Source organism: Phocoena sinus, chromosome 10 (genome assembly GCF_008692025.1).
Source record: "Phocoena sinus isolate mPhoSin1 chromosome 10, mPhoSin1.pri, whole genome shotgun sequence".
Classification (NCBI taxonomy): Eukaryota; Metazoa; Chordata; class Mammalia; order Artiodactyla; family Phocoenidae; genus Phocoena; species Phocoena sinus.
The window spans coordinates 69,278,147-69,305,679 of NC_045772.1; the positions used below are offsets into that span (position 1 = coordinate 69,278,147).

Sequence of the window (27,533 nt, forward strand, 5' to 3'; positions counted from 1 at the left end):
AAAGATATCCCTTAGAAAAGGGAGTGGGGTTTTCTGAACTCTGATAGCATTTATTGCCAGACTTTCATTTGGTATTTATGCATATACATTTTAAAATCCCCACTAGGAATAATCTTAGATTTAGCCAATTTACCTTTAGCTCTCATGATGAGGGGAAGGAAGTTGAGAAGTCCTGAAAATAAGAAGTTTTTGGAGTTTTGTTTTAAAGGGTTATAAACCTTTTGTTATATAACCAACCCTAAGTAATTTGGAGGGGTACTTAAAACTCTTCTGGTGTTTGGAGGATATTGTGTAATGTTATTTTTCCAAATTTGAAATAATTAAAAGTATTTAACTGTGAGATTTAATACAGGGAGTACTTACTCTATCTGCAGTTGATCTTTGTGGCATGAGGTCAGGATGCAGTTCCTTGTGTACTATGCTGATTACAAATTATCTTAGCATCTTTTATTGAACAGTCCTGGAGCTGGTGCTTGATAATCATTGTTGAATGAATATATATTCCCCCATAAAGTGAGTGTAGAGAACTCTTTTGTCTTTCAAGAAACCATCTGGGCCTGGGGTTTGCTTTGTGAGAACATGTTTAACCACTGACCAATGTCTTTAATGGTTGCAGTGGTAAATTACAATTTTCTATTCCTGCTGAAGTGACTCCATGCCATTGCCTTGGCCCAGGCTTTCAGAAACTGAGATAATCGAAAAACGAACCATTATATATAAAGAAGCCAAGACTTGCTGGGTTTGAAAATAAATCTGCTTTGTATTTCAAGCATTTCCAGACAGCAGAAGTCTCAAAATCAGAAAGAGCTTGAGGGCAAAGTGCAGATCCAATACTAGGTAACCAGTACATCCCAGTTTTCCCAGAACTTTCATGAATTTAGCACCAGGAGTCCCACATTCCAGAAAACTCAGTAATGTGAATGAAAAGCTGACATATTTTTAAAGATTTTTCACTTATTTCTAACTTCTAATCATTTGTTCTTTTCCTTTCTATATTTTAACTGTATAGTGTTTCTCAGCCCATTTGGCATCCATGTGCATATTGCCAATTACAAGATTCTTGTATTGAAATAAATACAACACGAAAGACTTGATTACATATTCCGACACAATAATTGTATTTATTTATCTTAGTTTGGGGCTATAACAAAGAATCGTAGACTGGGTGATTTTTAAACAAGAGAAAATTACTTCTCATAGTTCTGGAGGCTGGAAGCCTAAGATCAGGGTTCCTGCCTGGTCTTCTTACTGTATTCACACACTGCAGAAATAGAGTGGGCTAGTTCTACCACCATTTCTTATAAGGGCACTAATTCTATTCATGAGGGCTCTATCCTCATGACCTAATTACCTCCCCAAATCCCCACCTCCAAACACCATCAGATTGGAGGTTAGGATTTCAACATATGACTTTTGGTGGCTCACAGGCATGCGTTCCATAACAATATACTTTTAATTAATTGATTTTTTTTTGTATTTATAGAATAAAGGGTTTGTGAATTACTATGGACCACAGAGATTTGGGATGGGAAGGAAAGTTCACACAGACCAAATTGGATTGGCTTTGCTGAAGAGTGAAATGGTATGGATTCTTTAAAAGTATGGACTTAGCTGTTTTATCAGTTGTCCTTACTACATAAGCCTGCTCCTTGCTTTCTTAACCCAGCATATAAAGGCAGCTATACCACCACATACATATACCATACATTACATCATGTTTATTGAGCAGCCACTATATTCTTGGTATCACATTATAACAAAGCAAACTGTATGTGATGCCCCTTGTATTTAATACCTGCTTGAGACTAACAGGGACTTGACCAGCGCTCATCAAATTCTTAGTGAGCTGAATAGAGGATTTTGAGAAAGTTAAACCCTGATTCGAGAAATCTGGTATCAGATATTACGCAAGATAGGAATTCACCCAATGGCAGAGACCAAGAGGAACAGCAAATTTGAAAAAGAAAATCTGGCTAGTTTCAAATGAAACTAAAAGTGCATGTCACAAATAAGCCACATTTGCCCAATTATATGTTTTTAAAATGTATATTACATATATATAATTATGTATTATATATACACACATATATTTTCACACTGATTACAGTATACATAATAGAGAAAACCCACATAACTATGAAAATTATATATTTGAGCAAATGCAGTATTATTCATATAATAGTGTCATGCTTACTCATTTGTGTTCTGATATGTTTTCTTGAGTGGAAGAGAAAGGAACAGTAAAAGCACTTGTGAGAAGCATTGTGCATGTGAACATCATCTTACACATGGAAATAAAGTTGACAGCTGGTGATGCAGACCACATCTGCAAAACTGCAGTCAGTATGGGCTTAACATTTCAGAGGGAGTTTAGCAAGTGGGATATAACTGATATGATAAAAGGTCTAGAAACTGTATTGATGAGAAATGATTAACTGAAAAGTGTTTTTTCAGTCTAGAAAACTCTGAAGAGGAAATTAGCTTATGAAGTATTGGAAATTTTGTCATATGGAAGAAGAATTTAATAGTTAGGGGTCTGAAGAATGCATCATGTGTTCTGTTTGAGTTCTGCCAGTTGTCTAATATGTCACTATAGGCAGGTTAATTAATTTTCCCAGCCTCGGTTTTCTTATCTGTATAATGGACATAATACGTATTTTACAAGATGTTCGTGAGAAGTAAATGAGATAACTTTTGTGAAAGCACCTAGCGTAGTGTCAGGCTCATAGTAAGATGAATGTTCAAAAATATGATTAGACTATTAATTGTCTGGTTTTAACAGTGGTAGAAATTCAGGGGGCCAAGTTTTAGCCTAGTGTAAGAAAGACTTATGTAAGAGTTGTCCAAAGAAATGGGCTTCCTCCTCCGCCACGCCCCACCCCAAGAACTGGAAATTCCTCTTGCTATCATTGCATTTAAACAAAAGCTGGCTGGCTACCCCTTCAATGGCTACCTCTTTCAAACTTCATATTCCATGCTCCTACTTATTTGTAAACTTGCTAGACTGTTGGTTATCAATTATTGCCGTGGAACAAATTACCCCAAAACTTAGTGTATTAAAACCACAAGCATTTATTACCTCACTATTTCTGAGGATCAGGAATCTGGGAGCAGCTTAGCTGGGCATTTTTGCATCAGGGTGTCTCATGCATTTGCAGTTATCTATCAGCCTGGGTGGTCTCTGAAAACTTGAGTGGGCACCAAGGATCTACATCCAAGCTCACTCTCATGGTTGTTGGCAGGAACCTTGAGTTTCTTGACATAGTGGTACTCGTGGCATGGCTTCCCCCGGAGAGAGGAGTCCAAGAGCACAAAAGAGAGAGGGAGAGAGAGAGAGAGAGAGACCACAACAGAGAGAGAGAGGGAGACCACAACAGAAACCTCATGGATAACCAACAAGGACCTACTGTATAGCACAGAGAACTCTGCTCAATATTATGGAATAACCTAAATGGGGAAAGAATTTGAAAAAGAATAGATACATGTATATGTATAGCTGTATCACTTTGCTGTACACCCGAAACTATCACAACATTGTTTGTCAACTGTACTCTGACATAAAATAAAAAGTTTTAAAAAAGTAGGGTCATATATCTCTCTCTTTTTTTTTTTTTTTTTTTTTTTTTTGCGGTACGCGGGCCTCTCACTGTTGTGGCCTCTGCCGTTGCGGAGCACAGGCTCCGGAAGCGCAGGCTCAGCGGCCATGGCTCACAGGCCCAGCCACTCCACGGCATGTGGGATCTTTCCGGACGGGGGCATGAACCCGTGTCCCCTGCATCGGCAGGCGGACTCTCAACCACTGCGCCACCAGGGAAGCCTGGTCATATATCTCTTGACACGCTCTCTTTGCTAAAGGAAATAGAATATTCCTTCAGAGAAACGAAATGAGAAAAAAGTTGCAGTTTGGTAAAATGGAGGGGAGTAATTCCTTTTCAGAGGATACAGTTTTTAGCCTCATAAAAGTTCTTTAAAAATAGAGCATTTTTGGGCTTCCCTGGTGGCGCAGTGGTTGAGAGTCCGCCTGCCGATGCAGGGGACACGGGTTCGTGCCCCGGTCCGGGAAGATCCCACATGCCGCGGAGCGGCTGGGCCCGTGAGCCATGGCCGCTGAGCCTGCGCGTCCGGAGCCTGTGCTCCGCAACGGGAGAGGCCACAACAGTGAGAGGCCCGCGTACCGCAAAAAAAAAAAAAAATAGAGCATTTTTTCCTTTCTTCATTCATTCATACTCAATAAATATTCATTGAATAAAAAAAGAAAAAAGAAACTTCACTGTCTTTCATAGCCTAACCTTGGGAGGGACAGACCTTCACTACTTCCGTATTCCACGGTCATGCAGGCCAACCCTGATGAGTGTGGGAGAGGACTGCCCAGGCGTGAGCACCAGTGCTTGAGACCACTGGGGCTGTCTTAGAGGCTGGCTCCCACAGCTGGAAAGGCAGATTTTTTTTTTTTTTCCTTTTGCTTGAATTACGCCCTCCCCAACCTTTACATTCCTTATGTCTCAATTTAAATTCTCATCCCACTACCCAAGAATTAGTGAATTCCCCTTATCTTGTGACTGCACAGCCTCCTAGACTTCCCATCTCAGATTTGATTACATTTTATAATTATTGCTTATTTAATCTTTTCCAGTAGACAGAGACCACAAGTCTCTTGCTCAACACTCTATCCCTGGTATCTCCACAGTGCCTAGCACATGGCAGATGCTTAATAGTATTTGTTTGAATGAATGAATAATGTTAACAGAAGAATGAATGGGAGATTTGGTTGCTTGACCTATTTTAAGATCCTTTCCGGGCTTCCCTGGTGGCGCAGTGGTTGAGAGTCTGCCTGCCGATGCAGGGGACACGGGTTCATGCTCCGGTCCGGGAGGATCCCACATGCCACGGAGCAGCTGGGCCCGTGAGCCATGGCCGCTGAACCTGCACGTCCGGAACCTGTGCTCCGCAACGAGAGAGGCCACAACAGTGAGAGGCCCGCATACCTCAAAAAAAAAAAAAAAAAAAGATCCTTTCCTACTCTAAGGCACATACTTAGAAATAAGTTGTGCTGGAGACAGTGATAAAATATAGGAACTAGTAGATACCTTTTTTTTTTAAAGGATCATCTTTTAATCTATTTAGGTTTTAAAAGAAAACAGTAAAGTTGGCAATTTTTAAAAATGACTGGCAATTAGTTTTAAGACCACAGAATTCTGAGACTTGAGAACACAAATGAAATTAGTGGCTTGCCATTCCCCTATGCTTGTTCCTTCCCTTATTTTTGTTGTGTATTTTTGTTGGCTAAGTCTGAGTTTTATGTCATCACTTAATACTTGTGTTCATAGTTCGATGATAGAGGCAAAGAATGACAGAAGAAGAACTGTGGAAGTGGTGGGGGAGCACTTTTCCAGTCCATAATATTTTAAACCTATGTATCAGGTTGCTTTGTACAGGAGGTTAATTCTAAATTTAACATTGTTTAACTTTTGAACACTTAAAGACAAAATTGCCACGTAAAATATATCATGTTAAATGCTTATTCTTGTTCCTTTGTTAAATGTCTGGCATTTGTTAGATGTCAGACAATTTGTATCTTTTTAAAAAAAAGTAAGTTTTCATTTTCATTTAACACGTTTGCTTGTTTGGTTTTTAAAGGTGAAGGCTGTACAATTATTTCTTACACCAGAAGAATTGGATGATCCTGTAAATAGAGCAAAGAAATATTTTCTTCAGACTGGTACTTAAAAAGTTTCTTTACCCCATACATAACCATGCAGATACATAATATAAGTGTTATGTCAGCAGGAGGGCATTCATTACAACATAAATATGATAAGAAATAGACTGTAATATATTGTATATTTAAGCATTTTTATTACGTGCCCTAGGCACTCCATTTTTGGCCAGATCTCTGGGAGTTTTGTCTGTTCTAATTCTTGCTTGGAGGTAGGGGTGAGGGAAAAGATGCTGAGTTTTTCTTGGCCTAAATCCTCGAAGGATTTAGGTATTGATGGAAGTATAATTCACTACAATCAGAGGAGACTGAAAAAATAAACTAAATAAAAGTACATTTGTTATATCTGATACTTTGTGCATTATTTTTGATCTAGTTGCCATTTAGCCCTGATTGCTGATTTTGAAAACTTTAGCCCAATATATGTAGAATGCTAATGAGAAGCACTAAAAGAAGGTTGTTACGAGTGTGGGTTCTAGAGTCAATCTACGTGGGTTTAGCTCTCAACTTTAGTACTTCACAGCTGTACAGTCTTGTGCAAGTCATTTAGTTACATTCTTTTAGTTTCTTCATCTGCAAACTGAAGCTAATAATGGTACCTAAAAGACTGTCATGAGATTTAAATAAGATAATAGATATAATGCTTTTAATATAGTGCCTGGCACGTTCTGAATACTGAATAAATATTACTTGTATTTAAACAATAATGGCAACTGTAGCATTTTAGAGTCATTCAAATATATGATCGATATATACGTGCATATTGAATTTCACTTACATTGAAATAAAGGACATCAGTTTTCAAATATCTCCATTTCATTGTTTTAAATTATGTACATAGTACCTATATGTAATGATTCATAGGAGAAAAATATTTTTATGCCACACCAGAATCTGTAAATAGTGTGAGCATTTCAAATTGTTATGAGTAATCTAAGTAATACTAAGGAAAATTCAAAATTGCATCTATTGTAGGGTCCTGAGAAAATAATTTCCTTTTGGCAATGATTCTTAAACTTTAGTGTGCTTAAGAAACCTGGTGCATTTATTAAAATGTGGAATCCAAGGCCCTACCTGAATGACCATCTTGCCATGGAGTCCAGTAACCTAGTTTTAAAAAGCATCCTACTATCGAGACCTAATAGTACACTTGAAGGATCCAGATGTCAACCCTTTCTTATTCAAAAAATTCTGTGTAAAATGTCTATAATAGCTCTTTAAAAATCTCTAAGCTCAGGGGTTTATGTAATGCTTTTTAAAATAAAAAGTCCTCTAAATAACTGCAAATTAGTTTATCTCCATCCTGAAGTTGGAGTTACTAATGTTGTGCTCTTTTTAAAGCAGGGAAAGTGATTGAGCCATATGATGAATGATCTTTATTAAAAACAAACAAACAAAACACCTCTTCAGGTGTAGCTCTGGTTTATAGTTGGTGCTGAGCATCATCTTCATATTCAGGTTCCCAGGATAGCTCAGTTCATTTAGAGAGCGTGGTAAAGGTCTTAATAACTGGCCTTTAAATAAAAATGACTAACTGATCTTCGCTTTATTCAGAGGATGCTAAAGGCACACTTTCACTGATGCCTGAATTCAAAGTTCGGGAGAGAGCATTGTTGGAGTCCTTGCATCGCTTTGGCGTGACAGAGGAGGGCTGTATCCAGGCGTGGTTCTCTTTCCCCCATTCCATGCGCATATTCTATGTTCACGCATATAGCAGCAAAATCTGGAATGAGGCAGTATCTTACAGACTTGCAACCTATGGATCAAGAGTGGTGGAGGGTGATTTGGTCTGTTTGGATGAAGATATTGATGATGAGCATTTACCAAGTAGTAAAGTAAGTGTCATTTCATCAAGAGTAGTTACCACACCAGGAATACTAATTTTCAGAAGCCCTTATTTTAGAAACAATTTAAAACTAAACATGCTCTTCTTCTTTTTTTAACGTATATTTGCTCATCTCCTGCTTCTACTCTGCTGTCAGCTGACGCTTAACATGCTATTGAATGGAAAAATAAAAATAGTTAGTGGTATGAAATGAAAGTTACAAAGATAGTAAACCTTCCTTTGAACACATTCTTTAGAATAAGATTTTTATAATAATGGTATATAGGGTATGTAATGTCATGTGCGTTTCTTTTATATAGGTGCGATTTTACAACTTACTTTTTTCCCTCTTAACAGTATCTTAGAGGCATTTATATTAATGAAATATAATTTTGTATTATAAAAATTGATCCATTTCCTCCCCATCCAACTAGTATTTTTATAGTATTTTAATCTCTGTGGGATTGAACTAAATAATGAAATTTAATTCCGTAAATCATGTAAGGAAATTTATTTTATAGTATTGTAATGCAAAAAGAGCAGACTATTCTCCATCATTATCTTAATTCAGTCTCACAAATATATTTTAAAAATTAATGAAGGGATTTGAGTAGTGCTTTTGTATATAACATCATAAAATCATTGACCTTTAGAGGACAAAAAGATTTTAGAGACCCTCTTTTCTAATTCCCATTTTATAGAAATGAAATTGAGACCCAGGCTGGAGAGGAGACAGATTAAGTGACATAGGTAGCACTTAATCTGTTGTCTGATTCCTAGCCCAGATTAGTCTCTACTAGAGAAATTGTGGAGTGTAGAAAAGGTGTCAGCATCTAGAGATTGGGCATGGCCCAGTTTTTCAAAAATGGAGAAAAATAGGCTGAACTTTCCATAAAGGAAGCTTGTTCTAAATTAATGGCAGAGTTCTAGATGTATGAATTAAGGATTTTTTTGGTTTCAAGTGATGGAAACCCACCTCAGAGTAACTTAAGGAAAACAGACAGGAGTTTCTTGGCCCTCATAACTAAAAGCACATGATTGATGCAGGCACAGCTGTATCAAGGGGCTTAAGCAGTGTCCTAAATCATCCATCTCATTTGCTTTATCTTGCAGCTCTGCTTTCCTCTCTGTTAGATCCATTCTCAGTTTCTTCTCCAGAAAAGAGGGCTTTTCTTTCCCAACAGTTTCAATCAAAGCCATGGAATTGAGCCTCAGTGGCTAGGAATGGCTTGGCTTGGGTCACAAGTCCCCAGACCAGTTATTGTGGACTGGAGTACGTGATTGGCAAAACCTATGTTCCAAGGGCTCCTTCCTGGAACCATCCCATCCAAACCACATTTAAGAACTGGGAGGAAAGCTCCCAGGAAAACGCAGGTGCACTACCAGAAAAGAGAGAGTAAAGGCTGAGTGATGAGTGAGCCAGAACAAAGATGTCTGCTTTACTATTTTATTAAATGAATGGCTTATGAATATTTAGATAAAGTGATCACTAAGAGCATAAATCATTAAGAATGGTCATTTAACTGAGACACAGACTCTGAAACCGTGTAAGAAAAAATCTAGCAGCATCGTAGGTTTTATTTTACCTCATGAGTGGAAGAAGAGATATGTCAGTTGATTCCATTTTGATAAATAATGAAAAAAGCACAAGTTTTTTAACACCTTTCAGAAAACATGTCCGTTTAAATATTACCTAGGCAACACATTATTTAGTAGGTCAGCCATTTCTAATTCAGATTTTCAGAAGTTAAAGGTTACTTTGACAAAATATAACAATAATCTCTGAAATGCATGTGTCTTATACGACTTCTTTGTTCCATGTAACATTTGCACGGATAGTTTTGTGATCAGGATTGAATCTGCTTTTCTTTCAGGAGATGTAGTAGAAAAGAGAATATTTTCTCCTTTACATTTTGCAGAGTTTCCTTTTATTAGCAGCAAAAAGTGTCTATATTTTTAAGATCAATCATTTATACTTTATTAGTTAGCACTGAGAAAAGAAAAGGCAGGAACTGGAGTCTCAAGACGTAAAATATGTATAACTGAATCACTTTGCTGTACACCTGAAACTAACACAGCATTGTTAATCAACTCTACTCCAATATAAAATAAAAAGTTAAAGAAAAAAACCAAAATAAAACCAAAAAAAGACATGAAATATGAAAAGAAAAAAGACAAACTAATATTTCTAATAAATGGTATATAGAACATGTCATGTTGTGCATCTACATTAAAAATTGTAGGAAACTGAGTCCCTTTTTGATAGAATTACTAGGACTACCTATATATCTTAATTTCAAGTGACTTGGCAGATTGTCGTATAGTTTTTTTGTGAACAAGATGGAGAAATGTGAGTTAGACAATGAGAATGGTGAATTCATCTTTGCAGAGCAGCCATACAGCAAAATCATGTTTGTTAATTTATTGATTGATATCAACCTGGAGGGAGTTCTCTAAAGACAAAACATGGTACTCTGTACTTGACCATGTTTGTTCAGTATTTTCATAAATTACTTAAATTGCAGCATTGTAGGTATGCTTATGAATTCGTGAAAGACAAAAAGCTGGAAGTAATGATGCAAGAGAGATCGTAGCCCCATGTATTTGGTCAGATCACATCTGGAGTGTTATGTCCATTTCTGAGTGCAGCAGTTAAAATGGGTTATTTACATGTAAACAAACAAATAAACCCAAAATGGAAAAACAAAAAGGAGAGACATTATTGATAAGAGTAGGGAGAATTGGGAAAGCAAGCAGGTTTAGAGAAGATCTAGACATATTATATGATGAATGCTTTAGGAAAATGAGGCTGTTGTAATCCTCATGGAATGATGACAGCTGCCTTTATACTTGAGCTTTCATGTGCCCGAGAAATCAGAATTATTCTCTGTCCTAGAGCAACATTTCTCAAACGTAGCTTATCACTCACCTCTTTTTTTTTTGCCTCGTGTGTGTGACACCTATTACTAGTCTATGAAACGCATTTTGAGAAGCACTACTTCTCATAGATTATTATGACATTTGTTAGGGACAGAGGTTGGGTGGTCTCACAGAGGCAGATTCTTGATTCAGCATAGTAAGAAAAAACAACTTTGCAGTTTAGAAAAAGATCGTTGGTAACTGAGGTGAATGTGTTGCTTCAGAGTGTTAGCTGCCCAACATTCTCTGTGTATTTCCATGGAGTTATCAGGGCTTAAAGCAGGAAGAATCATTCTAATTTTTAAGTAGTCTACTCCTCTGGAAAGAAATTGTGAAAAGATCTTGTTTGGGTATGTGTATATTCAGCTAAGGAGTCAAATTGTACATAACAGAGTTAGGGAAAATTGAGGGAATTTGGAACATTTGAAAATCATCTGTACTTTCATCATGTTTTTAAAAAATAGGTTCATCTAGTAACTGAAGAAGAGGAATCAGCTAATACATATGCAATACATCAGGTAAACTTGCTTAAAAATTAGTATCATTTAGATCTAAATGTACACATTGTGCCCAAAGGACAATATATATTAACCAGTTCCCTTCCTTGCTCCTTTTTTTACCACTTTTGATTCAGTTATAATTTATATAATAAAATTCACTCTTCTCAGTTTACAGTTCTGCAAGTTTTGATATACGTATAAAGTCATATGACCACCACAAAAATCAAGATAAAGAACAGTTTCATGTCTCCCCCAAACTTCCTGTGCCCCTTTGTAGTCACCCCACCCCTGCCCCAGCCCTGACTCAGCTCTTTTCTGTTCTATGGTTTTGCCTTTGAAAGAGTATCATAGAAATGGAATCATATAGTTTATGGCCTTTTGTGTCTGGCTTCTTTCAGTGAGCATAACGAATATGAAATTCAGTCATGTTGTGTGTATTTGAGTTTTTTACCTTGTTCCTTTTTCTGACTACCTTTTGGCTGCGTTGGGTCTTCCTTGCTGTGCGCGGCTTTTCTCTAGTTGTGGCGAGCGGGGTCTACTCTTCGTTGCAGTGCACGGGCTTCTCACTGCAGTGGCTTCTCGTTGCGGAGCACAGGCTCAAGGCACGTGGGCTTCAGTAGTTGTGGCACGTGGCTCGGTAGTTGTGGTTCGTGGGCTCTAGAGCGCAGGCTCAGTAGTTGTGGCTCATGGGCTTAGTTGCTCCACGGCATGTGGGTTCTTCCCGGACCAGGGCTCGAACCCATGTCCCCTGCATTGGCAGGCGGATTCTTAACCACTGTGCCACCAGAGAAGCCCCATGTTTTTAAATAAGTAAGGGAAATGTAAAATTATCAGCCAAAATACCAGTTATGTGATTGAGTAGTAAAGGTTATTCTTTGTGTTCCGGAAAGAATATGCTTTTAGGATTGTATAACTGCACAAAGATGAAGTCTGTTGGCTAATTAAGTGTACCTCAACTTCTTGTTTCATCTCTTCTACATTAACAGCAGTTTGTCTAATAATATCCGACTTGAGTTGGTTGCCTTGGTAATTGAGTCCTTTTTTTTTTTTAGATATACCACGCAAACACAATATTTATTTAGTTAGTTATTATCATTATTTATTTATTTTTGGCTGCGCTGGGTCTTTGTCGCGGTGTGTGGGCTTCTCTAGTTGTGGCATGAGGGTTCCAGAGTGCGTGGGCTCTGTAGTTTGTGACACGAGGGCTCTCTTGTTGAGGCATGCAAGCTTGGTAGTTGTGGCGCGGGCTTAGTTGCTCTGCGGCATGTGGGATCTTAGTTCCCCGACCAGGGATCGAACCTGTGTCTCTTACGTTGGAAGGTGGATTCTTAACCACTGGACCACCAGGGAAGTCCTTTCAGAGTCCTTCTTGATTTTAGTTGGCTCTTCTCTTTTCTGGGCAGCGTTAAAAAGAATCAAAGTAGTGTAATACTCAATAGCATGTTTTAGGCTGATTGTAATGTTGATATCCTGAGTCTGTTTTTACAGATCCAGGTCCCAGTCATAAAAGTAAATTTAAAATATGATCAAATATTTTTCTGAAGGCTGTTTCACGTATCTTTTATTTTCCCTTTCATTGCACAGGTGGTTCTTCCAGTGCTTGGATACAATATTCAGTACCCAAAGAACAAACTAGGGAAGTGGTACCAGGAAGTACTCAGCAGAGATGGACTACAGACATGTAGATTTAAAATACCTACTCTGAAACTGAATGTTCCAGGATGCTATAGAAAGATTTTGAAACATCCCTGTAATCTCTCATACCAACTAATAGAAGACCAGGATATTGATGTCACGAAGGAAGGTTCCCACATCGATGAAGCAACTTTATCTCTTTTGATCTCTTTTGATCTTGACGCTTCGTGTTATGCTACCGTTTGTCTGAGGGAAATAATGAAGCATGACTTTTAAAACTGATCCCCTTAATATAATCGTGTATGTGCCACTTTTTAAAGGAAAGGGAGCTAAAGTTTCTTGGGCATCTACCATGTGCTAGGAGCATTATAACTGTTATCTCCTTTAATTACACAACATCCTGATGAAGTAGGAATTTGATACTAACATTCCAGAGGACGGATAGCTAGTAAATGGCAGCATCTGAGTTGAAGACTCCAAAGCCTTTGTTCTTTCTATTATCTAATATCTCGGTGACCTTTAGTCTGTGCTATAAAAGTTAGTCTTTCTGGACTGTTAGGAGCCTATAATACTGCAGGATGACATTAAAGAAGATAACATTAAAGAAAAACATTTTTGGAGTAATGTTTATATCCTCAAGCTCCTTTCTTAGAATGTAGATGAAACTAGGTTGTAATGAAAACAGGGTTGGAAAGATAGATGAAGCATTTTGTTAATTATTGCCATTATCTCCTATTTTTGAAATTATTGATCAGAACAGTACATTAGGAAAATATAATCCCTCTATTTATGATAGCTACCCCAGGGTAGTTTACCCCTTTATGAGGTAAATAATCTTTGATAAAGACTGAAATAAAATTTTTCCTACAGTTTCTTTATCTTGACATATATTGACCCTCCACTTTTTTGTTATTTTTGTTCTATCATCTAAAACATAAATTTTTAGAGTCAGGCTGATCTGTGCTCAGACTCCAGCTCTGACACTTACTAGTGACTGAGTGTTATTGATTCTTTTTGAGGCTCATTTAAATAGCACCAGTCTCATAAGCAGCAAACAATAGAATTATCTCCACCTTTTTACGTTGCTGGAGGAAGAAAAACATTTTACCCATTTTGAAAATTCTGTATTTTTTGGTTTAACTATCCCACGTCACAAACTATCCTTATCTACTTTACATCAGGTACATTTGGGGGGAAATGGGATATACTGATTGGGAAAATCTGAGCATTCTTTTATTGCTGGTACCATTACATAATGACTTTAAAAGCTGTCAAGAGTATTATATATTAGTAATGTGGCACTTTTATATGCTTAAGCCAGTCAAACCATTTTGGGTATATTAGCATAAGGAAATAAAATTCCAAAGAAGGAAAAAAACTGTATGCAATGCAAAATTTGCTTAGTGCAGCATTCCTATATATATAGAAAGAAATTAGAAACAGTTTGGAAGTCCAGCGTTAGCTAACTAAAAGTAAAATGAGATGTAACAACTTGATGGCAAAACATTTAGTTATTAAAGTTGATGATGAAGGTTTTAGGTATGTGAGAAAATGTTGCCCCACAAAACCATGTATATATATATATATTTAACCATATATATAAAACACAAATGCAGTATATACACTGCATGCAGCTTTTACACAGGAGAGGCACTTGAGCGTAGTGATTAAAAGCTTAGATACTGGGGACAGACTCCCCTAGTTTGAAACTTGCCTCTGCCACTTAGAGCAGTGTGGCCTTGGACAAGTTGTTTAAGCTTTGGGTGTTTCAGTTTCAACATCTATAAAACAGGGATGGTAATAAACCTACCTCTTAGGATTATTGTGATGATTTGCCGAGTTAATATATGTAAAGCAGCTTAGAAAAGTGCCTAGCATTTAGTGATTGTTAAATCAATGTCCACAGATGCAAGTTAGGAAGGGAACAGAAAAAAATGAAAATGCCATTCTGTTAAGATCGTAGAATGTTTGGAATTTTTTTAATACTAGAAAGTTCCTCTTTTGTCTTTATATATTTTAATAATAAACAAATTCAGGACACAAAACTTTCAGATTGTGGTACCATGGATTTTAAAAATTACTTTTATTGCCTTAATATTTATCGAAAATGAAATGATGCTATATTAAATAGTAAAAAAATTTAGAAATGATGTTTTAACTTTATTTTATATGATAAATTATGTCCTATAAATGTAATCAGGAAGTGAATTACTAAATAATTAAATCCCAGTTTTCTTTTAATCATTGGGTAGCAATTAGAAAATATGAAACCATTAAAAATGTGCCATCATTGATAGTATTTTCTTTGCCTGTAGATGGCACTATAATTTTAGGTATCTTTCTAATTTATTAATTTAGTACTTTGGCCCTGTGTAAAGAAAGGATCACTAAAGTTATTTCAGGTCACCATAAAATGTATTCAGATACTGTTCATGTGAAAAATTATTTTATATACTAATAATATTTGCCACGTTAATTTTTTTTTTTTCAGTAAGGACTTGAATAGACTTTGGACCAAATGATGAGCAGTCACCTAAGTTTTTGCAGTTTTTCTGGAGCATTTCAGGCTTTCAGAAGAAGAGTCTTTGGATTAGCTTTAATTTTCAGCGTTGCATTTGAAACTGAGCAATAGTGCCTCAGGATTACTGAGGTAAAACAAATGGAGGTCTTTTTATTAAGATAAAAACACTTGGATTTTTGTAAGTTGTAATAAACTGAAGTCATATGCAACTTTGATCCAAGTAACATTTTTTCTGAGTGTTGTGCCAGTCCTCTCATTGTAATCCATGTACCCACCCTGTAGGTGGGTAGTGTTTTCCCTGTTTTTGCAAATCAGAAAATATTTGAGTGGTTTACTGACCTATTCAAGGTCAAACAAGATGCTATTTGGGAACTTGATTATGCTTCCTAGAGCAGTACTGCTTTCATCTACCTAATATTTGCCTTCTGAAAACAAAATTTTTGGTTAATAATTTCTATTTCTACCAACTTATTTCTTTTTTTTTTTTTTTTTTTTTTTTTTTTTGCAGTACGCGGGCCTCTCACCACTGTGGCCTCTCCCATTGCAGAGCACAGGCTCCGGACACGCAGGCTCAGCGGCCATGGCTCACGGGCGCAGCCACTCCGTGTCATGTGGGATATTTCCAGACCAGGGCACGAACCCATGTCCCCTGCATCGGCAGGTGGACTCCCAACCACTGTGCCACTAGGGAAGCCCCCAACTTATTTCTTGATATCGATTAATAGGCATATTGGAGCAGGTCTTGAGAGAAACAAGATTCTTTTTGAGGTTTTGAAACCAAAGTAAAGGAGATCGTTTAGGAAATTTCCAAAGCATTTTGGGGTATTTTCCAGAACATTTTGGGACTTGTATCTCAATGATGGGCAACATCATTATAGGTCATAGAGGGTTACTTTAGATGATACCTGGTACAATATTAAATATCACTGAAAAAGTTCAGTGAGAGGATTGTTTATTCCCCCTCTCCCCCCACCCCCTATACTCTTTTAATCTTTTAATCAACCATTCTGTTTAAGACAAGGAGAAAGCTGGCTGAAATAAGTTTACATATATCGCTTGCTGGATTTACTTTTTTAACAGAGATTGTGCAGGCCTGAGGCTCAGGAATACCAGCAAGCAACAATATCTAACTAGAATTTCATAATACTGCTTTGTTTTATTGAGTTTATGTTTCTAGTTACCTTTTTTTATGGCAAATAATGTTGGTTTTCAACTTACGTGATGTTTCTTTCAAAAATAAATTTTAAAATGAGGAACTCAGTGTAAAGGTAATAAGGAACTACTAGTATAGATATAACAGTAATTATGACAGCAGTACATGAATGATTGAAGTTTGGGAAATAGTGAGAGTACCTGAACTCAGAGAGTGCCTCTACCACTGCAGTAGGGTGTCCCTTTAGTAACCCACTGAATTTCTCTGTTGTGATCTCAGGTGTGAAGTAATGTTAGTAATCATTTTTCAGTCCAGGACTGTACTGCATCAAACAAAATAATGAAAAATACACAAATGCAAGATACTATGAACACAAGTACTAATGATCACATGCCATATCTTAAAATTTCACTGATAGGGAATTTCTTTTAGAAAATCTTATGAAACACCAAAAGCAGTGCCCAGCACCTAGTAAATTCTCGATAAGTGTCAGCTTGTGTTATTATAGCTAATATTACTTTACTGTGCTCTCTGATGAAAGTTTTACAGTTGAATGGTTAATGAATTTCCCTTGAGATCTGATCTGACTCTATCTTAGCATAAAGTAATTACAATTCAGCACACTTTTATTTATTTTTTTGTAAGTGGAAAGAACTATGTATTTCTAAATCTGGGAATTCAGCAGTTCATTCAAATTTAGATCTTTAAGAACTATATAGGTCAGTGTGCCTCAATATTTTCCACCTGGGAACTACCCTTAAGAGACCAAGAAGAAATGAAGCTGCATATAACAGTGCAGAATTTTCTTGTGTTAATGTCAGGATAGGAGAAGAGGTTGGAGGGAGGAGACATAGGGAGTAAGAGAAATAGGACTTTTCATTTTTTTATTTACTTCTGAAATGTTTGGGTATTTAAATAAGAATACATTTGTATATTAATTTTGCAATTAATTAAAGAATACTTGAAGAATACTGAAGCTTCAGAGAGGGTAAGGTAAGGGAACTGATGGATTATGATTGCATTTTTTTCAGAATGGTTCTGGTGGGTCATGCCAACGTACTGCCAGAGAGAGAAATTTCTGCATTGTACAATGGCGGTTAATATAAGTAAAGTTTAGTACCTGTGCCATGGATTTTGCTTTCAGATTCAGAAAGATTCTTACAAATAGCTTGATGTCTTATGGTACTGTTTTAATCTTTTTTTTTTTCCTAAGCCCTTCTGCTTTACGTATTTCTGATAAGCCACAAAGCAATGCCAAATATATGACATAATAATCCACAGACATTTGAGTGCCCCTAAGTTAAAGGCACTCTGTAAGATGCTATGGGGAAAGACAAACAGATAATATCCCTGACTTTGAGGGATTAACAGTGTTATGTCCTTGAAGATATCATTTTATTTGAAATGCCATCTGGAAAAAGAGTATACAGACCACTAGATGGCGAAGGGAAAAACAAGCAGCATCTTTGCATTTCACTTATGGCTCACTGTATGACGAATAATAGGTTTCTTGACCTCTCAGCACCTCATTCTGAATCTTTAAATGATACCTATATTAGCATCTCCACGCATTTTGAGATCTCCTCTTAAAATATGCTTTGAAGTATTCAGTCTAAATGCTGCTTTCTCGAAAGCTATAGTTTAAAGAATGGGAAATGGTGTTAGCAGAGTTAATCTTGTGTAATTTCAGTGTGGGTTGTCAGGAATACCTTTAAGTAAAGAAAATGACTCTAATCTTCTTAAGCAGTTCGTTTTCTCAGCAACTGGGAGGCAGGAGCTAATTTACTCTGCCTATGTACACAGGCCTGTCTTATTAAAAGAAAATTTTACTCATGGAGAGAAGTCACAATACCCATGAAATTATTTATATTTAGACATTGGAAAATGTGGCAAAATATAAGAAACATTAAATTGTCTTTTCTGTATCAGTTTCCTTCCTAAATACCCAACTCAATTACCAATATTTTCTGTTACAAAGAGGAAATTTAATCATGGAGTTGAAACAAGAGCTATTTGGTTGTTTTTAAAGGGAGGAGAACAAAGAGCTGGTCACTCCTTAGCTGAGGGTGTTTGAGCAGCAAGATGGGTGGAGAGTGGAGAGGGTTAGGGACTTAGTTCTTTATGCTTTGATTCCAAGTCACCCTTTTCTGATAAGCCTTACTGGCATTTTCTTAGACTGGTTATGTCAGGATTCTGAAGCTTTCACTACAATAGGGTGTTAATCTTAGCTGATTATTGTTCCCATCCCCACTCCTGGTCGTAAAGGACTAGTGTTCTTTTCTGGAAAGGGAAGATGAAGACTCTTTCTATAAATAACCTTTATAGTTTCTTTAGGTTATAATAAAATGTGGTTTTTTTTTTTTTTTGCATATGATTTTCAAAAGGAAACTAATTTTTCCATAAAGTATCTTAAGGGAAATCTAATAGATTTTATGGTATATAAATAATAGCAATGCACTTTTCACATTTAGGAACCAATAGAAGAACCAAGAAGCAGTTATTCTGAATTCAGAGAATATTCTTCCAAGGCATTGAAAGAGAAAATTTTAATTTCAAAGTGAAGCATTTGATGATTGTGTTTTTAATGTACATATTCACTCTCGTTTTGATTATTGTGATAATTTTCTGACTGACTGCCCTCATTCTTCACTCTAACTGGTCTATCTTTGTATATATACTCATGTCAGTTACCGCCCCCCCCAAAAAAAAAAGAAGTAGAAATCTGATCCTGTCATTGTGTTGAGACCATATAACATTTCAGGGGCTTCCCAGTACCTATGGAATGAAAGTCCAGATTCCTAAACACAGCACATGTAGACATGTACAGCATGGTTTCAGATTATCTTTCAAATGTCATCTGCCTCTTACTTTGTAAAACATACCTTTTGGTTAAGTTCTGTTTGCTCCTTGCCAAGTATAGCAAGTTTTCCCATGTTTTGTACCTCAACCTCCCATTCTCCATGGCAGAAAGTCCTCTCTGTTTAGGTTAAATAAATGTCTTGTCTGTGAAATCTGTGTTCTCATAACACTCATACTGTTCATATCATGTTATATTTATTTGATTGCATATCTGGCTCATCTACTACTAACTATTTAAGGGCATTCTTTATACCTCAGGTACCCATCAGTGCCTGACATGTAGTAGGCTTAAAAATGCTGATTGAATACCACAAACACACCTTAGTAAAGTTACTTGGTAAATATATGTATCTCAGGAAAGTTCTAAAATAGCCTTTTACCCTCACAGAAAGTTTAGAGTATTAGAATTCGGACTCATTATAATGCCTTTCCACTTTTACATGAATTGCCAAAATAATTTTAATGGTTTCATCTTTGTCATCACTACCTGTAAAATGCCTACTTTTGATTTAAATATTAAATGCATTGTAGAATTTCACTTAACAACTCAGAACAAGCTGTCAGGGAATATAACCATTCTTATGTTACAAATGAAGATTCTAGGGCTTGAAGAGGTTAAGTAGCACTTACCCTAGGTTGCAAAGAGAGTTTACCCTAGCTCTTTTTGTTTTCAAAGCCCATGGTGATAACTACTTTGCTCTGCTGATTCCTAATGCAAAATGCCTCAGTTCACTTTGCTTAACTAGTGATTATTTAATTTCTGCCCATCTCTGAATTTACCTGTATATTTCTAGTACTTTATGACATTAAGGCAACCTGGGGGAAGACTCACTAAGTGACAAAATGATAATGGCTGTTAATCATTGGGCACTATGTGCTTAGCATTTTACATCTTACCAATAAGCACTTACCTATGGGATAAGTACCATTACTTTTATTTTATAGATGAGGACACAGAGATAGAGTACAATTAAGAACCTTGAGAAGGGAAACATGGAGCCAGAGCTGAAACTCAGATGCTTTTTCTTACAGAATCCAGAGACTCTTAAGCCATGAACTTGGTTTGAAATTAAGTGGTAGTGACTCTGGTCATGTCACAGAGCCAACACAAATGTTCTCTTGAGGAAGTTGCCTTCATCCCAGGTTTCCCATACATGTTCAAAGACAGTAAGCAGCACAGAAAAAAAGAAAAGCAAGGCATCATGAATAAGTATCAGCAAAAACAAAAGACAATATAAATAGACCTGCAGGTCTTCAGAATAATAGACATGGACTTCATGTTAACTATTTTTAAAGAAGTAAGAGATGACCTTGAAAATCTGCAGGGAACAAGAAGCTACAACATAATCTAGTATGTTTGAAAAAGAACCAACAGACTTTCTAGAAGTGAAAATGTAGTAATCAAAACTTAAAACTCATGAGTTTAATAACATTACACAAAATTGAAAGCAAATTAGTAAGTTGGACCCAAAAAAATCCAGAAAGGAGCAATAAGATTTTTAAAACTTACGGAGATGAGACATGGAGGATAGAGTGAGAAAATTCAAAATACATTTAATTGGAATCTGAAGGAAAGGAGAAAGAATAAGGTAAAGGCAATAGTTGAACAGATAGTGGCTGAGAGTCATCTAGAACTAATAAGACACTAAAATACAGATTTCAGAAGTCCAATGAATCCCCAGTAGTGTAAATAATAATAAAGCCAGATTGAGATACATCATAGTGAATATGCAGCACATCAGTAATAAAAAGAATAATCTTAAAAGCAGCTGGGTAAAGATTATTCTCAGGGTGTGTGATAGCTTACTCTCCACAGCAACAATGGAATATAATGAAATAACTGAGAAAGTTTACAACTAAGTACTGACTCTCACCAGAGGAAATTAGAACAAAAACAAGCTTCAGGCAGAAGGTAGAGGATCTCAAATCAAAAGCCTAAAGTGGAGGAATGAATGATGAACAGGAAAAGTGGTAAATATGTGGTTAAATATAAACAAACATTGCCTTGATAAAATGATAATATCCACAATATCTTGTGGGTTAAATAAGGATGATAAATTAAAACATAGCACCTGGGAGGGAACTGAAAGGGCTTAATGATCTAAGGTGGTATTAGCTGTAAAAAAGGATAAACATTGATTAATTTTAATCTTTGATAAATTGGAACGGTGTGGTATAATATCTATAATACTAAAAGAATAAAAACAGTTATAACAGCCAAACTTGGTGCAGGATGATTGCTCTAACAATGTGTTCCCTACAGGTTAGAGTTTTGTGATTAGTTTGATATACTTGATAACAGACATTTGATTCAATATAAGAATCATTTCCATTGTCATGAAAAATTTTAACATTGAATATTTCAAGAAGAATAGGAAGAGTTAGCTTCTTCAAACATAATTTCAGGTGTTGTAAACTTTGAATGATTGTAAAAAAAAGATTTAAAAATTTTCCCACAAAATTTTATGCAGTTATGTATATATAGTATTTACTATTTTCTAGGCATTGTCACAAACACTTATTCTCTTAATGATAAGTTTTGACCAGGAGGTGTGCAGATGTTGCTATTTCACACAAAATCCATGATTAAAACATTATGATCAGAGAAGCAAGCTCAAATTTCTTATTAAAATTTTGAAAATACTTTATTTTGAAACTTCATATGTATTCAGTATTTAATATCTTCCATAGTAGGTCTGTTTTATTTTTCTTATCATAATTATATAAAAGCAATATTGTTTTTCACTAACTCATACCCCTAAATTCTTTACAGCCTACATTAGTGTGATACAAATATCATTTTCTGCATGTGAGGGAAGAGTCTGGAGAACACTACATTATATAGAGCCAGATAGAGTGGAGGAGAGTATGATCATTCTGCATTCTGCATTTTTAAGGCTATATTAAAAACAAAAAATATTAGAAAATACATGCATAATAAATATGACTACTCATATTTATTTCCTTGTGTGTTTCTCCTTTACTTTTCTTTCTTTTTGTTCATGCCCCCATGCTCTCAGTCTGCATTTGACAACTGACTTGATCAGTTCCACAGCCACAAAAAGTCATAAGTAGTTGGCTTCATAAAATACTTCTGTGACCTTTGTACTGATGGTTTCTTAGTGTTCCCAGAAGAAAACTCACTAGGAGCCAGCCTTCAACTTCAATGCCTACTCTAATTTCACAGTGAAATATATCCTTGTACTTATAACCCCCTCCTTGCTCATCTAACTCTGCTAGGTATTCTTCTCCATGTTTTAATGCTCTAAGGAAAACTGGGGGGCTATCTTAGAATTTTCTCTGCCTATTTCTGGAGTGTTAGAATGCTTATTTTTATCATACAGACACTTTCTAGGTGACAAATCAAGTAAAGTATTTTGGCAATCAGCTTAATTGCTCTAGTAATTGCAGTGGAATAGAATTTCTCCTAATAGGAGCTATTAGGAAATATTCCACATGTGTTTAATAAGACAAATTAGAGAACTTAACGTTTAAATCCTTGGTTACTGTTTTTATAATTGAGTTTAATGTCATCCAAGAGACAATAAGTCTTATAAGTCTTAAACTTAGGTCTTTGGTCTAAACACCTTCAGGTGACTTGTGATATGAATGTGGTTGTGCAAGTGGGCTTTTACCCCTTTTCCTGAATGGAAATCATATAAGAGCAATAAGGAAAACAGCATTTTTTTTAAACCAGCAAAACAATATGATAAGCAAATTTTAAGTCCATGTAAGAACTGCCAAGAGCAGCTGAGACCTGAAAAAGGTTGCATGGTAGGACGTGGGGGAAAAAGTGGCAAGAGGGCTCAGTAACAGCAGATCTCAGAAGCAGCAAGAAAGGCTTTTCCTAAATATGACAGGTCTATCCTGAAGAGAAAATTTTGGTAGGTAAGGCTGGTGGCAAAAACACTGCCAAACGTGGTTTGAGGCCAAACAAAGCATCTCAAATAATGATGTTGTATTTGTAGGAAACAGAAGAGAGCATCTTTGAGTTATAAATCATGGAAGATTATCCTGGCCTCTCCCACCTAACCAAGAACCTCCTGCAAATAGCTGGCCCAGGAAAATTCAAGTCATTCAACAATGAGTAGCAAAGGAAACTGGCACAGTGTCAACACAAAGATAAACGTGGGAAAAAAAGATAAAGTTGTGGAAAAGAGCAGCAAAATTTACCAACAGCCTGCAAAAAGGTGGCCATGAAGATAAAAATTGTGACACGCTTTTATTTTATTTTTTGGTAAAGAAATCACTTCTGTGAAAGAAGACAAAAAAGAAATGGAAGAAAAAAGAAAAGAACGTAGGAAATATAACACAAGATAAAGGAGGGAGGAGAGGAAACCTGAGACAGCAGATTTCAAGAAAGGTGCAGAAGACAAAACCATCAGAGAAATGAAGATGAAATTGAAGGAAGCACAAAAAGCAGTAGACAATGAGAAGAATACAAGGGATGAAAAAGGTAAGGAGAACGAAATTGAACTCTCCTAAATATTTGAAGATTTAAACACACACACACACACACACACACACAAGAAATCACAAAATATTAATGGTTAGGATGTAAAAGGATATAAAAGGCCTTTGTGTTTGTGGAAACAAGAAAATCTGGGACAAAATAAAAATTATACTTTTCTATAGAATTATAAAATAGTCTTGGATGCAAGGAAGGCATGATGGACTGAGTACTGGGGTGAGATGGGTTCTTCCTAGTTAGCAGAGAACCATGTTAGCTTCCATATCTGGGGGTAGGTAAACCCACCCTAAGAACTGGGCCAGCTGCAAAGCAACTCAACTCCTAGAGAGAATCAGAATAAACAACCTTTCTTTCCAACAGCCAAATTAGGAAGACACTTGTACTGTTTGGGAAATAATTAAAATAATACTGATCCTTTATGCTTAATGTTGGCAATGAAATTTAAAACAATAAAACGTTCAATGAAGCCAGAAAATGTGATCTATAATGAAGAGTAAACTTAATAGTGAAATATAGAACTGTTTCTCTTAAGATCAGAAAACAGGCAATGATGTCTGCACTCATCAATTCTGTTATATTAGAGGTTCTAGCCACTAGGGTAAGCAAGGAAAAGAAATTAAATGCATAAAGTTCAGAAAGGAAAAATTAAATTTTTATCTTTGGAAGACAATATGATTTTATACATAGAAAATACAAAGGAATCTACAAGAAGAACAAAACAAACAGCTGAAACTAATAAATGATTTTAGCCAGTTTACAAAGTCAATGTACAAAAGTCAACTTTATTTCTGTATAATAGGGATGAATAATTGAACAATGATATTTTAAAAACAATACTATTTACAATAGCATAAAAACATGAAGTATTTAGGAACATACTTAACAAAGGCTTACATGTCCCCTATACCATTAACACTAAAACATTTCTGGGAGAAGGAAAAAAAACCCTAAGAAAATTGAGACAGATATGCTGTTCATTGACTGGAAGACTCAATATTTTTAAGTCAGTTCATCCCAAATCGGTATGTATATTTAATTAAATAACAAAACACAGCCAACTGTGTGAAAAATGGTACAAATGACTTGGAAAACTATTTAGCAGTTTTTCATATATTTAAACATACCCTACCATATGACTAAGCAATCCTATTCCTAAGTATTTACTTATCAAAGATTAATGAAAAATACATGCACAAAAATGTACAAAATGTTGTACAAAAATGTTCACAGTGACTTTATTTATTTCAGCAACTGGAAACCACCCAAACGTCTATAAAAGGAAAATGGATAAAGAGATAGTTGGGGGGGACCTTGAAGATGGCGGAAGAGTAAGACACGGAGATCACCTTCCTCCCCACAGATACAACAGAAATACATCTACACGTGGAACAACTCCTACAGAACACCTACTGAAGGCTGGCAGAAGACCTCAGACCTCCAAAAAGGCAAGAAACTCCCCACGTACCTGGGTAGGGCAAAAGAAAAAAAGAAAAAAACAGAGACAAAAGAATAAGGATGGCACCTGCACCAGTGGGAGGGAGCTGTGAAGGAGGAAAAGATTCCACACGCTAGGAAGCCCCTTCGTGGGCGGAGACTGCGGGAGGCGGAGGGGGGAGCTTCAGAACCGCGGTGGAGAGCACAGCAACGGGTGCGGAGGGCAAAGCGGAGAGATTCCCGCACAGAGGATCAGTGCCAACTGGCACTCACCAGCCCGAGAGGCTTGTCTGCTCACCCGCCGGGGCGGGCGGGGCTGCGAGTTGAGGCTCGGGTTTCGGTTTCGGACGGAGCGCAGGGAGAGGACTGGGGTTGGTGGCTTGAACATAGCCTGAAGGGGTTAGTGCACCACGGCTAGCCGGGAGGCAGTCCGGGGAAAAGTCTGCGCCTGCCGAAGAGGGAAGAGACTTTTTCTTCCCTCTTTGTTTCCTGGTGCACGAGGAGAGGGGTTTAAGAGCGCTGCTTAAAGGAACTCCAGAGACGGGCGCGAGCCGCAGCTAAAAGCGCGAACCCCAGAAACGGGTGGGAGACGCTAAGGCTGCTGCTGCCGCCACCAAGAAGCCTGTGTGCGAGCACAGGTCACTATCCACACCCCTCTTCCGTGGAGCCTGTTCAGCCCGACACTGCCAGGTTCCCGGGATCCAGGGACAACTTTCCCGGGAGAACGCACGGCGGGCCTCAGGCTGGAGCAACGTCACGCTGGCCTCTGCCGCCGCAGGCCCGCCCCGCATGCAGTGCCCCCCCCCCGCCCCGGCCTGAGTGCACCAGAGCCCCCACATCAGCGGCTCCTTTAACCCCGTCCTGTCTGAGCAAAAAACAGACGCCCTCCAGCAACCTACACGCAGAGGCAGGGCCAGATCCAAAGCTGAGCTCCTGTGAGCTGTGAGAACAAAGAAGAGAAAGGGAAATCTCTCCCAGCAGCCTCAGAAGCAGTGGATTAAAGCTCCACAATCAACTTGATATACCCTGCATCTGTGGAATACCTGAATAGACAAGGAATGATCCCAAATTGAAGAGGTGGAATTTAGGAGCAAGATCTATGATTTTTTTTCCCTTTTCCTCTTTTTGTGAATGTGTACGTGTATGCTTCTGTGTGAGATCTTGTCTGTATAGTCTTGCTTCCACCATTTGTCCTAGGGCTCTATCCTTCCATGTTTTTTTAAAAAAATTTTTTTCTTAATAATTAATTTGAATTGTAATAACTTTATTATACTTCACCTTCATTCTTTCTTTCCTTCCTTCCTTCCTTCCCTCCTTTAGACAACGAATCACCCCAAATTGAGGAGGTGGTCTCTGAGAGCAAGATTTATGATTTTTCCCCCTTTACCTCTTTTTGTGAGGATGTATGTGTATGCTTCTGTGTAAGATTTTCTCTGTATAGCTTTGCTTCCAACATTTGTCCTAAGGTTCTATCTGTCCCTTTTTTTTTTTCTAAATAAGTATTTTTTAATTCAATAACTTTATTATACTTTATTTTATTTTTACTGTAACTTCTTTCTTTCGGTCTTTTTTCCTTCTTTCCCTCCCTCCTTCCTTCCTTCCTCCCTCCTTTCTTTCCTTCTTTGCTTCTTTCTTCCTTCCTTCCTTTCCTCCTTTCCTTCTTTCTTTCCTCATACTTCTACTAATTCTCTCTACTTTTTCTTCCTTTTATTCTGAGCCGTGTGGATGAAAGGCTCTTGGTGCTCCAGCCAGGAGTCAGGGCTCTGCCTCTGAGGTAGGAGAGCCAACTTCAGGACACTGGTCAACAAGAGACCTCCCAGCTCCACATAATATCAAACGGCAAAAATGACCCAGAGACCTCCATCTTAACACCAGCACCCAGCTTCACTCAATGACCAGCAAGCCACAGTGCTGGACAACCTATGCCAAACAACTAGCAAAACAGGAACACAACCCCACCCATTAGCAGAGAGGCTGCCTAAAATCATAACAAGGCCACAGACACCCCAAAACACACCACCAGACGTGAACCTGCCCACTAGAGAGAAAAGATCCAGCCTCATCCACCACAACACAGGCACTAGTCCCCTGCACCAGGAAGCCTACACAACCCACTGAAACAACCTTAGCCACTGGGGACAGACATCAAAAACAATGGGAACTACAAACCTGCAGCCTGCAAAAGGGAGACCCCAAACACAGTAAGATAAGCAAAATGAGAAGACAGAAAAACACACAGCAGATGAAGGAGCAAGATAAAAATGCACCAGACCTAACAAATGAAGAGGAAATAGGCAGTCTACCTGAAAAAGAATTCAGAATAATGATAGTAAGGATGATCCGAAATCTTGGAAATAGAATGGACAAAATGCAAGAAACAGTTAACAAGGACCTAGAAGAAATAAAGATGAAACAAGCAACGATGAAAAACACAATAAATGAAATTAAAAGTACTCTAGATAGGATCAATAGCAGAATAACTGAGGCAGAAGAACGGATA

General features: G+C 37.2%; 1 protein-coding gene across 7 annotated transcripts in view; it reads left to right on the forward strand.

Annotated features, from left to right (window-relative positions):
• The window catches only part of PUS7L (pseudouridine synthase 7 like), a 39,905-nt gene extending 14,998 nt beyond the window's left edge, over nucleotides 1-24,907 (forward strand). For 4 of the 7 annotated variants that reach the window (XR_004351799.1, XR_004351800.1, XR_004351796.1 and 1 more), the window contains 7 exons: nucleotides 1,484-1,582; nucleotides 5,638-5,719; nucleotides 7,271-7,551; nucleotides 10,925-10,978; nucleotides 12,545-15,245; nucleotides 23,097-23,584; nucleotides 24,848-24,907. Coding sequence is in view for 1 of the 7 variants with exons in the window: in XM_032645944.1 (XP_032501835.1) it covers nucleotides 1,484-1,582; nucleotides 5,638-5,719; nucleotides 7,271-7,551; nucleotides 10,925-10,978; nucleotides 12,545-12,871 (843 nt within the window). In the remaining 6 variants the exon portion in view is untranslated. Of the gene's footprint in view, nucleotides 1-1,483; nucleotides 1,583-5,637; nucleotides 5,720-7,270; nucleotides 7,552-10,924; nucleotides 10,979-12,544; nucleotides 15,499-15,624; nucleotides 15,671-23,096; nucleotides 23,585-24,847 lie in introns of those variants that run through there. The other 3 variants (XR_004351798.1, XR_004351797.1, XM_032645944.1) reach the window with 3 other exon arrangements.
• Nucleotides 24,908-27,533: the final 2,626 nt, after the last annotated feature.